Here is a 14,340-nt window from a genome sequence, read left to right on the forward strand (position 1 = left end):
TCATAATGACTTTTCTGTCAACCAGCTTTCTCGGTTAGCTTAGCGCACAATGTCAGAGGATTTGCTTGCCTAGCTCATGTTTCTTTACATTGGCTTTCCTTATTCTTCAGTGATTTCACTTCACATTGCCTCTCACAGGGATCTGAGCTCTGACAAGATGCAGCAGCATCTGTCTTCCTGCCTCTGACACGTTTTCACGGCATTACCGCTCTCATTCTGCAGCTTTACACGAGTCAGTTTCACGAAGTCCAATCCGAACAAGTTGCCTCTGTTATGCATCACTCCAATCTAGACAGTAACTCACATTACTTTGGAGAACAAACTGCCAGCAGCATTATTACTGGCAAAGTAATGTGATGGAGACAAAGCAAATAAAAGTTGAAGAAATACAGATCATCATCTTATATTTTTGTTTTGCAGTTTGCCTATTGGACTCACTTGTAAGTGACAAAAGGTTCAACTTCATTGCTACTGGAAAGGTCAGTTTATGTACTGGCGATAATTGGGCATCATTAATCTTCTTTGATCATAGACAGATGGCCGACCTGTTCACAGCTTTAAGAGTTTTCATGGAGGTTAAACTAACTGCAGTTCAACACGTCGTACATCCTGCTTCATCATAACTGACGGTTTGTGGTTATGTTTTATCTGCCCTAACAAACCTTAAATGACAAATAATGCTGATCTAGACGGAATAATTTTGCACTGAGTGACAGTATCGCACAGTCGACATGCACGCCCAACCTCTGAAACACTGGCTGAAACACAGAGTTCACAAACAATCTGTATTAATCAAATTGCTCTTATGGAAAACGTAACCTTTAAGAACTCCGCCAAATACCTGTCTGGAGCACACGTCAGTAAAGAGTCTGCCATGAAAGAACAATAACAGGCTTTATTACTAATAATTTAGGACTGGTTTTAACTACAGTCTTTGTTCACTGCATAAAATGTAATGTTCCACATTAACCACATACTTTAGGCACCGGTCCAGTGTGCTGTATTTGAGTGTTCTGAGGCCACCAAGAAAGCTTCATCATGGGTGAATTTGCAGAAATGTGCTGTTTGAAAATAAAACACTGAGGTTTTGACAGATTGAGCCTAAATAGGAGACTTTACTTCATGGAAACATCTGTATTTAGGTTATAATAGGCATTTTGGGAGGTTTTATTAGGTTCAGCATGTATGAGTCACATTTTCTGGAGATGCGTGGTTATTTTGAGAGCAGATAAAGCATCACATGTGAGATGTCTGAGCTGCTAATTCCTTATCTGTAGCGGATTGCCGTCTGCAGAAGCCCCGTATGGGCAGATGGGAGCAGGGATGTGCGGCTGCAGCTGGATGCGGACTGTCCGCTGCGCACGGCTGACTGACGCACGACTCGGCCTCTTAATATGGAATATTTTCATAGAGCGAACTGCCTAATCCATTTTCACCAGAGGAAAAAAGGAGCCCCGCAGTAGTGCAAATTAGAAAAGCAGTGCATTTCGCCGTTCTTTATGGCTTCTGGCTGTGGAGATGAGGAGGGAAACACGGAAGGCGGTTCGTGGAGACTCATAGGCCCGGCCTCGGAGCTTTCCAAGAAGCGCTGCCGCCTCATGTACTCCTCCCTCGGCTACGACTCGGATGTGTGCCTCTTCTATGTCAAGGGGGAGTTTTTTGCCATGGATGCCCGATGTTCACACTCCGGTACTGGCTCAACCCATCCACATTCACATCCTGCATTAAACCTTTCGCTACATCATTAAACAGCGGTTCTTCTAGATGCGCAGTAAACAAACACACGCACAGTGCGCGCGTTGACGTAAAGCGAACACGTAAAAGCAGTGATAACACCATGGAGTCCGAATGTAATGTGATCGCATTGGACACTGAAAAAGCAGCAGTTGTGACCTGTTTTTGCCATTGTGTGTCCACAGGCGGTCCTCTGTGTGAGGGGGACATTGAAGAGGCTGATGGGGTCCTGCAGGTCTTCTGTCCATGGCATGACTATGACTTTGACCTGAGGACTGGCACCTCAGGGACCTCACTACAGGTTAGGTCCTCTTACATGTGCTTCCACAGAATAGTTATATGTTTCATCCCCTAGGAAACTGATGGATGTCAAATTTAAGGGGAAACCTCCATAAAGCATCAGCACATGGAGGCTGAAGTCACCAGTGTCCCTCAGTGTTGAACTCTAAAACAGAGTCCCAGTGGTGAAGTGGTCCCTGGAGAAGTGGGTATACTCTCAATTTTTTTTTTTTTTTTTTTAAGTCCAGAAAAACACCGTTTTATAAACAGTGACATGAAAGACTACTCTATTTAGTTTACCCAAAAATCCATCAGTAGTATTTGCTCACAATTATAAAATTATTATGACTTGATCAGGAGCAGTTTGTTGGTATTACTGGTCACACAAGCAGCTGCATGAATGTAAATGTATTCAACATGAGGCAAACATAGGATAATGTTAGCCTTTCATAATGTTAGCCTACTCGCATAGTTGAACTATTGGTGACACCATCTCTTCTCCTCTAAATGTGCAGTCATATGGCTAGTAGTTTAACAGTAAATCATTCTGAAACCACCTTAAAACTTACCTCAGAATTATGTATTCCATAACAGTAGGTTCTCTTGATATGTGTCACTCATTTGAAAGATGTTCATTCTGCTTTTCTCCTTCGCATTTCCAATAATTTTGTATCTTTCAACAAGACGTGCAGTGACCTGTCAATCAACTGGGGTGGCACTGGCACCTGAGGTGGCCAATCAGGTTCCAGAAGTGGCCAGCGCTAGTTAGAAATATTTTCCTCAGCATGACCCTCCATACTCTGCCTCTGATTGGCTCATCACTCCTCATGCCTAAAGTTAACCAATCTAATCAGTGACAGCGAGTACTAGCCAATTAGAGGCAGAGTAGGGCGGGTCATGGCTTCACCATCCTAGGGGAAAAAATGGGCAATTTGGCTCAGATACTACTGAAGGGTGCACATCAGGGGGATTTAGAAGTGGGTATACTCAATGATGACTGAAAAATAAGTGGGTATACTCTGTATACCCTCGTATACCCTGGACTACACCACTGTATAGTCCCTCATTTGGTATTTTGATGATGATAGTACTGTCTAACACAGTGTTTTTCAACCTCGGGGTTGGGACCCCATGTGGGGTCGCCTGGAATTCAAATGGGATCACCTGCAATTTCTAGTAATTGATAGAAATAAAAAATAAAAACTTACTTATAAAACATATGTGGTGAGTTGACAGAGACAATCCCAATCCATAAAAGACATGACAAACTCTAAAGCTGAAACGGAAGCACTGTGGTACTGTTTATCTTTCAAATGTTCATTGTGGTCGGTTTCAGATGCTGCAGCTCTTTCATAATTCATAGTTTGAGTTATTGTTAGTTCAGTATTAATTGTCAGTCTTGTAAATCCAAGCTGGACTGACTGTACATATTCTGACCAAGGAAAATAAAATTCTCAATTTGTGCAGTAATCTACACCTGGCTTTTCTGCCTCCGCCCTCACTAATATACATTATATAGACTAAATGTCATCAATAATTAACATTTATTTGCAACATAATATAGCAAACTATTACATGATCAAAAAACAAATAAATTTTAGGAAGAAAAAAAAATGTCTCCATTTTGAATGTCTGGGGTTGCCAGAAATTTGTGATGTTAAAATGGGGTCATGAGCCAAAAAAGGTGGGGAACCACTGGTCTAACACAAGGGCTGGGGGGGGACCATCCTCCCAATATGATGTGAAGTGGGCCGGTCCAGTAAAATAATGACATAATATCACTGGTCTACAATTGTTTTTAGAAATTATCTGCTTCAGAGATTAAATGTGTTAAATGTTACGTATTCTAATAAGATTAATTGGAAAACAAATAACAAAGGTGCTGGTTTGCTAATGTTTTCAGTGTATATGATAAAGTGTTATTACACATATATATTGGTTTATGTACATTTACAAAGTAGATTTTATAAATCTTCCACTAGATAGAACCAGTAAAGTGAATGTGTTGTAATGTGCAGACATTGTTTTGAAGTAGATCTGTTGCTCTGAGACAAATATTCCTTTTGAGTAAAGCCAATTTTCTCGTTAATTCTCAAATTTCACATTTTGACCCAAGACTGTATCTTGGAAACTTCAGCCAACCAGCATTTATGACTTGATTTTTCTTTATCAGTGACTCAAACATGGTAAAATTTCACTACTTTTATTCTGGAAGCATTTTACTTGTAGACCAGTGTAATATACAAATAATGTCAACTCCAAGCTTTTCTCTATGTTTTAGAGTGAAAAAGTAAAAATAGAATAGAATAGAATAGAATAGACTAGAATAGATTTTTATTGCCACTGTCACAGGAACAATAAAAATCTCTTCAGCAGCTCTGTTCTGTTTAGCAGCAAAAATACTTAGTGAAAAAAAGGCTATAAAATATCACACAAAATACTAAGAAATGTAGGTGTTGTGCAAATCTACAAGATAAAATATGAAATATACATATACTACTAAAGTACAACTAAGAACTACTGACATATACAAAAAAAAAAAGCTAATTCTATATTACAGGATCAGGATAAACTCTATTGTCCCATATGGGAAATTTGTTTTGGACAACAGAGCTACACATTGCTGCATTCACATTCGGACACATACAATCACAAAACAATTCAGTCACAAAATCTTAAAGTCAACATAATCACAATTAGGTATTACACTCAGTTCATATAGTGCACCCTTCCCTCCGAGATCCAATAAATAGAATAAATATAAGGGATACAAGTTAGTTTAAGAAAGGTGGGGGTGATTTTGTTCCTCAAGAGGAAAAATTTAAAAAGCATTGAAACATAATTAGTAATAACATGGGTAGTTTTAAAAGCCCAAACTCATATATTGCACCCTTCCCTCCAAGATCCAATAAATGGAGTAAATATAATTGATAAAGGTGAATTTAAAAGGGTGGGAGTAATTTCTGTCCTTAAGAGTAAAAATTTTGAAAACATTGAAACACATAATTAGTAAGAATATGGTTAGAGATTAAAAGGTATAAATAAAAAATATGTACAACAAATAAGGATATATACAGACAGGATAGGATTTATACAAGGTAAGATAGAGAAAAAACAAGGTGCATGTGTTGTGACTATTGGCATTATGAAAATGTTTTTATCCTTTTACAAAATGTGAATAACATGAACAACCATGAAAAACCTTAAATTTATTTAGAAAAATAAGTGTAATTTTAACACTAGTATACCTCAGCTTCTCATTTACACATGTACATTAGAACTTACAGATCACAGTGGATCTACAAGTACACAAAACATTTAGTAACAGGCAGAATATTGGTAAAATTTCACATCCTTCTCTTAAGACATTTAATGTTGTATAAATGTAAACATTTTCATGTAATTTGACTTTTTTTTACTACACTAAATCAAAGTGAAAAATTTGGAGTAGTCAGTATTTAGAGTTATTCTCACAGTATTTTAGTGATCCAACTCACTTGATATCAAATTGGACTGTATGTGGAACTTGAACTGAAATGATTGGGAATATTTTAAAGGAGGGATATTTTCCTTTTTTAAAAAATTAAAAATAAAAAATAACAGGAATTATGCATTTTAAAACATTTCCCTGTGGTCTACATAAACTGTAAATGCTATGCTTAGGTCTGAATTCTTCATTAATTCAACTCTATAGGTCCATCTTCAACCCTATTTCTGAGTAATGACACCAGAAAGGTCATTTTGAGTACTGGCCCTTTAAATGCAAATGAGCCACTTCAGGCCCCACCCCCTCCAGGTTGTTGGCTGTGCTGCTCTTTCCCGTTAAACCAACAACTGAACAAAATTTCAAGTTGTATGGACGACAACTGCTGCTGCTGACAAACAATTATGGTGTAATCAGAGAAATGTTCGTCGGAAGTCTTGACCTTATATGTGCAAATGTCATGATGTAACTAGTTATAGACGTACCATATTAAGCAGGAATTAAAACGGGTCGTAGAAATCCACTCGATTTTTGCCAAAATGAATATAAAGATAGCTTTGCGGCACCTGGAGGGTTCAAATTCAAACTTTATGAACTATTAGGGTCCAAATATACAAAAAAATGTACCAAAGACTAATAAAAGTGGGTTTAGCAAAATATGACCCCTTTAAATGTGATTTTTGCATTAAACAAAAATTCATCCCACAGGGCGGATTGGAGCTTTGGCGGGTCGGTTTTGGCCCACGGACCGTATGTTTGACACCCACGGTCAAACACATCAGTCCAGTTTCAGTATGTTGAATTATTTAGAGATCTGGTGACTGCGAAGGCATCATTTACAGATCAAAACATTCAATGACCCTTTAAGCCTTGTAGACGGCACCTTCTGAGAAGTGTCAAAAGTGGAAAGAATTAAAGTAATTGGTTTTGGAGCAAAATAAACTTGTTTGCCTGGTGTTGGCATTAGATGGCATTTAAAGGCTGAATTACACATGACCCCAATAAACAAAGGCAAAGAAGCAGTTTGTGTTAGCTACTGGAGAAACTACAGATGATCTTGAGTCAGTTATAACATTTCTAAATCTGAAATCACAATATCTCCAACATGTCAGGATTTTGAGTCATGTGAGTGTGTTAAAAAACAAAAAAAACACACAAAAACTCTTCTTGCACTGCCACCTTTCACTGAGTCTTCACATGCCTAAGCCATTATGCACTAAACTGGTGAAATGTACTCATAGATATGAACATGAAACCTCAGTAGCAGAACCCATCAGTTTGGCTCTAAATTAACCCATAATGTTTGACTGTCTCCTGTTCTTGTGGGCTGTGGCAGTTTCCTGCCGTAGAACCAACAGTAATCACCATCATATTTGGGTTGAAGTGCCTTTGGTACCTGGTTTCCATTTCAGAAATATCTAGATAAAATTGTTGACTGTGCTCATCACTTACATCACCCAAAATGAGTGGAGAAAAAATCCAGCTGTGAGAGGATGAAATGGATTTTGAGTGATGCTGTGCAGATCTGCTCATATACAGGCTGTATCAAAAAAATATACACATTTTGAAAAATTACCCCCAGTTCTGCATTTGATAATTTTTGGAATTTTCTTTTATGGACGTCGGTAGGTAGGGGATTGGTGGATATTTGTCCAAATTAACAGACCCAGGTTTTCATGCATAAGTGAGCAGGGGCAAATGGCACAATCCAAGTTAAAACTGGTGGTGGGATTTAAAGCCAATCAAATGTCATGGGAGGGGACAATGGGCATCCATCTTGTTGTCCACAAAATTGCCAGGTTACAGCATTAACACTTTGGCCACCATGTCAGTTTCATTTCTTTAGGGTTAAGGTTAGGGGGCTACAAACCAGTGAAGACCAGTCCAATAAGAACACAATAACCTACAGATTATGAACCCTAACCCTAAAGAAATGAAACTGACATGGTGGCCAAAGTGTTAATGCTGTAATCTGGCAATTTTGTGGAAATGTCATCAAATCAAAATGTAGAGGGTTTTTTTTTTTTTTTGGATACACCCTGTTGTCTTTCAGCCAATCTTGAACAAGTTGATCATAATTTGGGGCTCTTAATGAATCCCAAGCTGTTAATTCCATTCCTGTCTGGGCTCCAATGAAATGTCCAGCTTTTGAGCTTTCCATCTCTTTGGGCTGCACCACAGTTTTCTGTCATGTACTGATAGCCATCTGAATTTTGGTCACTTTGAATTTATAGAGCTAATGCTCTGGTGTGGTATGATGCTAATGGCCTCATATTGTCATGTGCATAACTCCAAATCCTGACAGGTTGGAGAAATTTGGATTTCATTGTTGACTAGTGTAATTCTGCTCCTGTTTTCCATACGGAATTTAAAATAGTATCAAAATGTTCTGTTTTAACCCATAAAGACCCAAACAGCCACTGACAACCTAACCCATCTACTGATCTAAATGTTCAATAACCTATGATCCAGTAAATCTATCAATACATGTAAATAACTGGTGTAAAATGCAGTGTGTCACCTTTTCATGGTCATCAGATATGACCCATTTGGACGTTCAGAGGCTCCGTAGTTACCGTGGAAACACCATTATCTTCTACAACATTGATTTACCAGTAAAACCCATGGAGTTTGATCAATGACAGTGGATGGAGACAGTTGGTTTATGTTCAGTTAATGATATATTTTGCTGAAAAAGTCACTTTTTCTTCAGTTTTCTCTGTTTTTGATATAATAACCCTCAACTTTACCCTGAGCTTTTATGAACATCTACATGATCATGGAATTAAATATAGGAATATACCTGATATTTACTGGAAAAACCACAAAATACAGAAGATAATGTCATAATAAATGGTGATAAATCACTTAAGAGCAGTTAAATATAGAGAAAAAATTTTGGAGCTGCCACAAAAGTACCACCAGGTCTTTATGGGTTAAGACTTTTCAAACTTGGGTTAAACATTAACCCTGAAACATATCTGAAAATGGTCTTCAATGGGCTTCTGATCTATTCACAATGCTGCTTGTGGAGATATTCAGGAAGATCAATCCACTGATCAGTTATGCAAGTAACAATTTTTTGCTGTCATTGTTTCCTTTTTCCATTATATGCATCAACGCTTTGTGAAATAAACACAGAAATCAATAAAACATATGAAGAGAAAGCTCTTTTTGAAAAAAGTATGATATATATTACATCTGTAATAATAATCCATATTAAACAAATAGGGTACCAACATATTCTTAACCTATAAAAATAAACCGGTTTACTAATAACTTTAAATTTACTGTACATATTGCTTAGCCCTTTATAGGCCAAATACTCTGATATTCAAAATTTTAACCTTAGTGTGTTATTGGAGGACATAAGACTTTATTACTTTTGTGAATTTTTTCAAATTCTTTTATTGTCATGTAGAAAATCAAGGTCAATGAAGTTACCATATACAGTTCCTTGCCCATAAGTGGCCAAAAACAAGGAGCAAGAAATACATATAAAAAAACACAATAAAAACACATGTAATATGAAACATGTATTTTAGAACATTAGAACATCACTTTTAGAACATTGCAACATACAGTGCTGATCCAGATCCCTGTCCACATCCACATTATCCCTTTGAACATCATTCCTTACATTAGTACCATTACTTCATGGTACCTAACAAAGCAGGTCCACTCACTGTTCATGCAGAGGTGGACCTTACAGACCCTGGAGACCACATTGGACCTGAGATTGTTGATTCACTGTCCTCACTTGAACTGTTGCTGTCACTGTCTTGTAATGTATACATAAATTACCAAAAATAGTCACTTGTCTGATAAAGGGTTGAAAGTCTCCGTGCAGAGCAGGGACCCTCAGCCTTAATCTGCACCTGGGGCATGACATGATCACTCACAGCGTTCATCCATGTTTGTTAGATAAAGGAAATGTAAGTGTTTGGAACAGCATGAGAAGTCAGAGCTTGTTAGTCACAGCTAACATTTACATTCTCATTTTGTTTGATCAAACACCTTTTTCCCCTGCTCTGTTGTTCAGATAAATAAATCAATGAATACATGTCTGAATAGAAGCAACAGTCCAAGTGACAGCTCCAGTTTCCATAAACATCTTATTTTTTTCCATTAATCATTTTTATAAACTGTTTATTGTTTTGTACATCCATCATAGAGGAGACTATAAAAAACAGCGAGTAAATAAAACCTGTTTTTGTACAGGAGGAATTTCTCCTTCTTACTTTTGAGTTTACTTGGACAGTTGACAATAATAAGAATAGAACTGTGACACAAAGGCTGATGGATTTCCATTGCTTCCACAGTAGTGTATACTAGTGATGTCCTGATCTAGATTTTTTTGCTTCCAGTCAGATTTTTTGGCCAATATCGATCCAATACTGATCTGATACCAGCTTTTTACAGTGAAATTTTGATTTTAATTTGGAGTCATTATTTATAGGTGATTATGTTATTATTTTACTAGAGATCACAATTGGGCTGAATGTGGAACCTGAACTAAAATAATTGTAACACCTTTGACTTTCAGTAACTTTAGTATAAATTTTGCACTTTCCAAATTCATACTGTGGGACAAATTAGAACCTTTAGCAGGATGGTTTTGGCCCGCAGGCCATGTGTTTGCCACCCCTGCTGTGGCGCGTCTATGGACAGGTCCGTCTGGTATTATATGGGGGTGTGTTCTTTGCCGGTAGTGATGCACGGATCAGTGGGTTACTTGTGGGTCGGGTTGGGGCAGGTCAAAAGAATGTCAGTTTATTTGCGGGTCGAGTTGGGTTAGGTCAAATTATTCCACAAAAGCCCCACGGGTGGAAAAAAAAACAGACTCATGCATCACTACCATACGGACCTCATAATGAGTACGAGCAGAGCAAGGTTATTATCGTCAACAAAAACTAATGAAATGACGAAAACTAGAATTGTAAAAACATTTTCGTTCACTGAAATAAATAAAAACTAAAATTAAAAGAAAAAAACCATAACTTACTGAAACTGTATTGTGTGTTTATAAAACTAACCAAAACGTATAAAAATACTAGATAAAATTCCCTTCGTTTTCGTCTTTGTCAATGTTGGATTGATATAAAATCGATTTATTTCCCTCAAGCAATTTTAGCTGCTGGCACCATATGATATTTAACAATCTGTCACTTCTTGTCACTTGTGGTTTACAGTCATCTTCTGGTCCCCACTCTACCTGGAAACATGGAGACTAAAGTTGGGAGAAAGCAGCAGAGTTCTGTACGGGATTTATTTGAATTTGACGATGAAGAAGATAAAAGATGTAAAGAAACTTAAACTAAACTAAAACTAAGCATTTAGAAAATAACGAAAACTAATAAAAACTAGCAAACCTGCTCTAAAAACTAATTAAAACTAACTGAATTAGAGAAAAAAAAAAGTCAAAGCTAAATAAAACTACACTATAATTATAAATCCAAAACTATTAGAACCTTGGCGCAGAGTGAAAGTGAAACTTATAGATGCTTTACTAATTTCTCTAAGCCTCCTGCTGTTGTGCAGCTTTTCCCAACCTTCAGAAACTTTAATTTGAGGGGGCAGGACATTTGTTTACTCCCCCACCACAACTAGGCCTGGATTGGCCTGGTTTCATGACTAAATTTGATCCGACCTTCTAAAAAAATGCCAGATCGGAAGCCGATACCGTTCTTTAGACTTCAGACTTCAGACTTCCTTTATTGTCATTTAATAATGCACCATCAGTACCTTATGAAAATGAAATTTCAGGTGCTTGGCTCAACACAGTGTCAGTTATAAAAATAAATAAAAACACACCTCACGAAATATATAAATAATCTAAAATACTGTAAACATGTGTATATGTATAAAAATTAGATTAAAAAAATTTAAGACTAAAAGACTAAAAACTAAAGTGCATAGTGCAATAAAGTGCTTCAGATTTATTGCACTAACGGGGCAGCAGCAGATCTGGAACAAGTCCTACTTCCTTTGGCTGTTCAACAGTCTGATGGCCAGGGGGAAGAAACTGTCTCTGAATCTGGAAGTTCTGCAGCAGATTGGATTTAGATTGGATCAGGACATCCCTAGCTTATACTGGTGTGTTTCCTGTCAAACTTCAAGCTGTAATATTTCTGTCTCCTTTAACTGTTTCAGCAACAAGTGTATGAAGTCAAGTTGGAGGACGGCAATGTGTACGTGAAGCATGCCAGTGATCTGTCCTTACAGCCTTTTCCTGTGAACCAGAAGACCTGACAACCTCAGCTCCTGCGTCATCCTTCGACCTCACCTTCCCTGATGACAGAGCGTCCTGTCTGTAAAAACTCACTCGGGGTATTTTTGAGACTTGTTCCAGTAACCCAGGCCATCCGAAACATTCCTAAGCCTTATCTGTTATTTTCGCAGACCATTTCCTTTTGAAACTGCTTTCAACTCAGGATGATATCAGGTGGATAGACTGAAGAGGACATGACTTCATTAAATAGTTTCAGAGTTTTTCATAGTGAAATAACAGGTTGAGAATATTCACTGATAGTGAAAATGGAGATGGGCAGAGCCACTGCAGTCTTAACATACCAGACAGTTAATCCACATAGAGATTGGCTGCTTTCAATGCAACAGAAAAACCTTTGTTTTACTTTTCATCGCTGTTTTAATCTAATCGGCACATGAGATGGACAGAATTTTTATCTTTTGTGAACATCATCAAATAATTTATGATGAAAAAAACCACTGAATGAAATGAAAAGTTATATTTCATCACATTTCATCATCCACTATCTACCTATGACAGCATTTGCACTAAATATTTTGCCAAAACACAACTTTACACATAATCTCAAATGGATCTGACCACTCTTTTGTTTTGGTTCCCATTTGAACCAGTTTAAAGAGTTACTACAGTATTTTGTATTTACATGTGCTACTAGACAAAGTATTTTATTAGACATCACAAAAATATTTTGGTGATCATTTGCAAGAATCTAACTTTAATTACATTCATGGGATAATTTTCCCATACGGGAATTTGTGTTTTGTAGTATTTTAAGAGGTAATCGTATCTTTCCAAAATGTGGAAAGAACTGAAATCATTTGTCGTCTGAAAAGACAGATAGATCTTTTTTTTTTCTTTTTTTAGTGGCGTGCTTGTATAACCTTTTATTAATTTATGGTAAAATTATTAATATTCTTTTAAAACGATAGTGAAATGTAAGTTGTTGTTTTTTTTAACTGCTGCTATCTAACTATAGTAAACTGCCTCAGGTTCAGTCATACCCATGATCCTTTTCACTTGGAGAAAGCATCTCCTGAGGCCTCACAACGTTAACGTCACAGACAAACTGTCATATGTGTCGAGTCGTGGCTGTCAACATATTTCGGTATGAATTCAACCTTAGTGTTACACAACAGACACCCCGTTCTAGTTTGTGTGACATCAGTGTAAAAGTAGTGTCTGTTTTTTTTAACTCAAACTGAGTTCCAGCAAATAGAACACACATGAAGGGCATCGCAATTACAACTGGTAGCGGTCCCAGTGTGAAGACGTCTCCATCAGCGTTTCTCCTTCTATTCCTGGCTTATGCATACACAGGTTTGTCTGTTACTGACGCAATGGGACTCAAAATGGGTCGGTTAGCAAGGCGCCGGTGGAAGGTTCACGACCTGAAATGCACCATTGACTCAAGAAAAATATGTTTTTGTAGCTTTATGAGTTTGCTCAGTGATGCGAGTGTGTTTTCTTTATTCCTTCGTGGCAGGAGCAGTCACTCTCTATATTTTCTGTCAGCTTCATTTTCTGGCAGACCCACAAAGTCCAGGCACGAAGGTGTCAATGACAATGTGGCTCGACACTCTTGTTTTCCTCCCTGCTGTGCTCCCTGTTGTGAAACTTTATTAGAATAATAATTCCACTGGTTACAAAATGTCTGTAGTGTGCACCAGAGGTCTTGCTGTGCGCATTATAAATCATCACCTGGAGTTGAAGGAGCACACACAGTGGAGATGCAGCTATTTTGTGTCACTAGAAAAGTCAGAGTTAAATGTTTTTATTTCTGAAGTCTAAATGTCACATCCCAAAAGTGATGTCCTCCCACTTGATTTATCTTTACTTCATTATTATTACCCCGCCCCCTGAAGGGGAGGCAAGGGGTATTGTTTTTGGTTCTTTGTTTGTTAACACTCTAGCAGCAAAACTGTTGGTTGAAGTCATACAAAATTGGGTTTATAGATTGCCAGTGACCCAGAATAGATGTTGTTACATTTTGGGAACAGTACGTCAAAGTTAAATTTTTTTATGAATTTTTAAAATCTTTTTTCCCCATTTATTTGTAATGAGCGAAATTTCACATGTATGTAGCAGCAAAACTATTGGTTGAATTCATACCAAATTGGGTTTATAGATTGCCAGTGACCCAGAATAGATATCATGACATTTTGGGAAAAATAGGTAAAAGTTAAAATTTTTATGAATTTTTTAAATCTTTTTTTTTCTCCCATTTACTTATAATGGGCGGAATTTCAGATGTTTACAAAAACATCAATTTTGTTTTAGTTTACTTCAACTACTTCTGCAACTTCTCTTAATTGGGATGCTTTCACTATCACCATTGTTTGTGGTTGTCTTCTGGTACTTTGCTGAAGCCACACCTGCTCAGGTAGTCAATAGCAGCAGTCACACACTGGGAAAAGATGTAGAAAATGTGCGAGGGGCGGGGTTTGTTGTGCCTGGCACTACTTGTTTCATGCAGTTTCTTCTGTATGAACCTCCACAGTATGTACAAAATATGTATTATTTTGCAGACAGCATATGTGAGTTGAGGCACAAAGCTGACTTTGATTTGTTTATT

The 14,340-nt window shown here is 37.4% G+C and overlaps 1 protein-coding gene across 1 annotated transcript; it reads left to right on the top strand.

The window, feature by feature from the left end:
* The first annotated feature begins 1,290 nt into the window (after positions 1 to 1,290).
* Positions 1,291 to 12,765, top strand: LOC115418238 (Rieske domain-containing protein). Its single transcript, XM_030132637.1, has 3 exons — positions 1,291 to 1,689; positions 1,920 to 2,035; positions 11,651 to 12,765. Exons 1-3 carry the CDS (start codon positions 1,500 to 1,502, stop codon positions 11,747 to 11,749), a joined length of 405 nt encoding a protein of 134 aa, XP_029988497.1. The 5' UTR covers positions 1,291 to 1,499; the 3' UTR covers positions 11,750 to 12,765.
* Positions 12,766 to 14,340: the final 1,575 nt, after the last annotated feature.

Source organism: Sphaeramia orbicularis, chromosome 4 (genome assembly GCF_902148855.1).
Source record: "Sphaeramia orbicularis chromosome 4, fSphaOr1.1, whole genome shotgun sequence".
NCBI lineage: Eukaryota > Metazoa > Chordata > Actinopteri > Kurtiformes > Apogonidae > Sphaeramia > Sphaeramia orbicularis.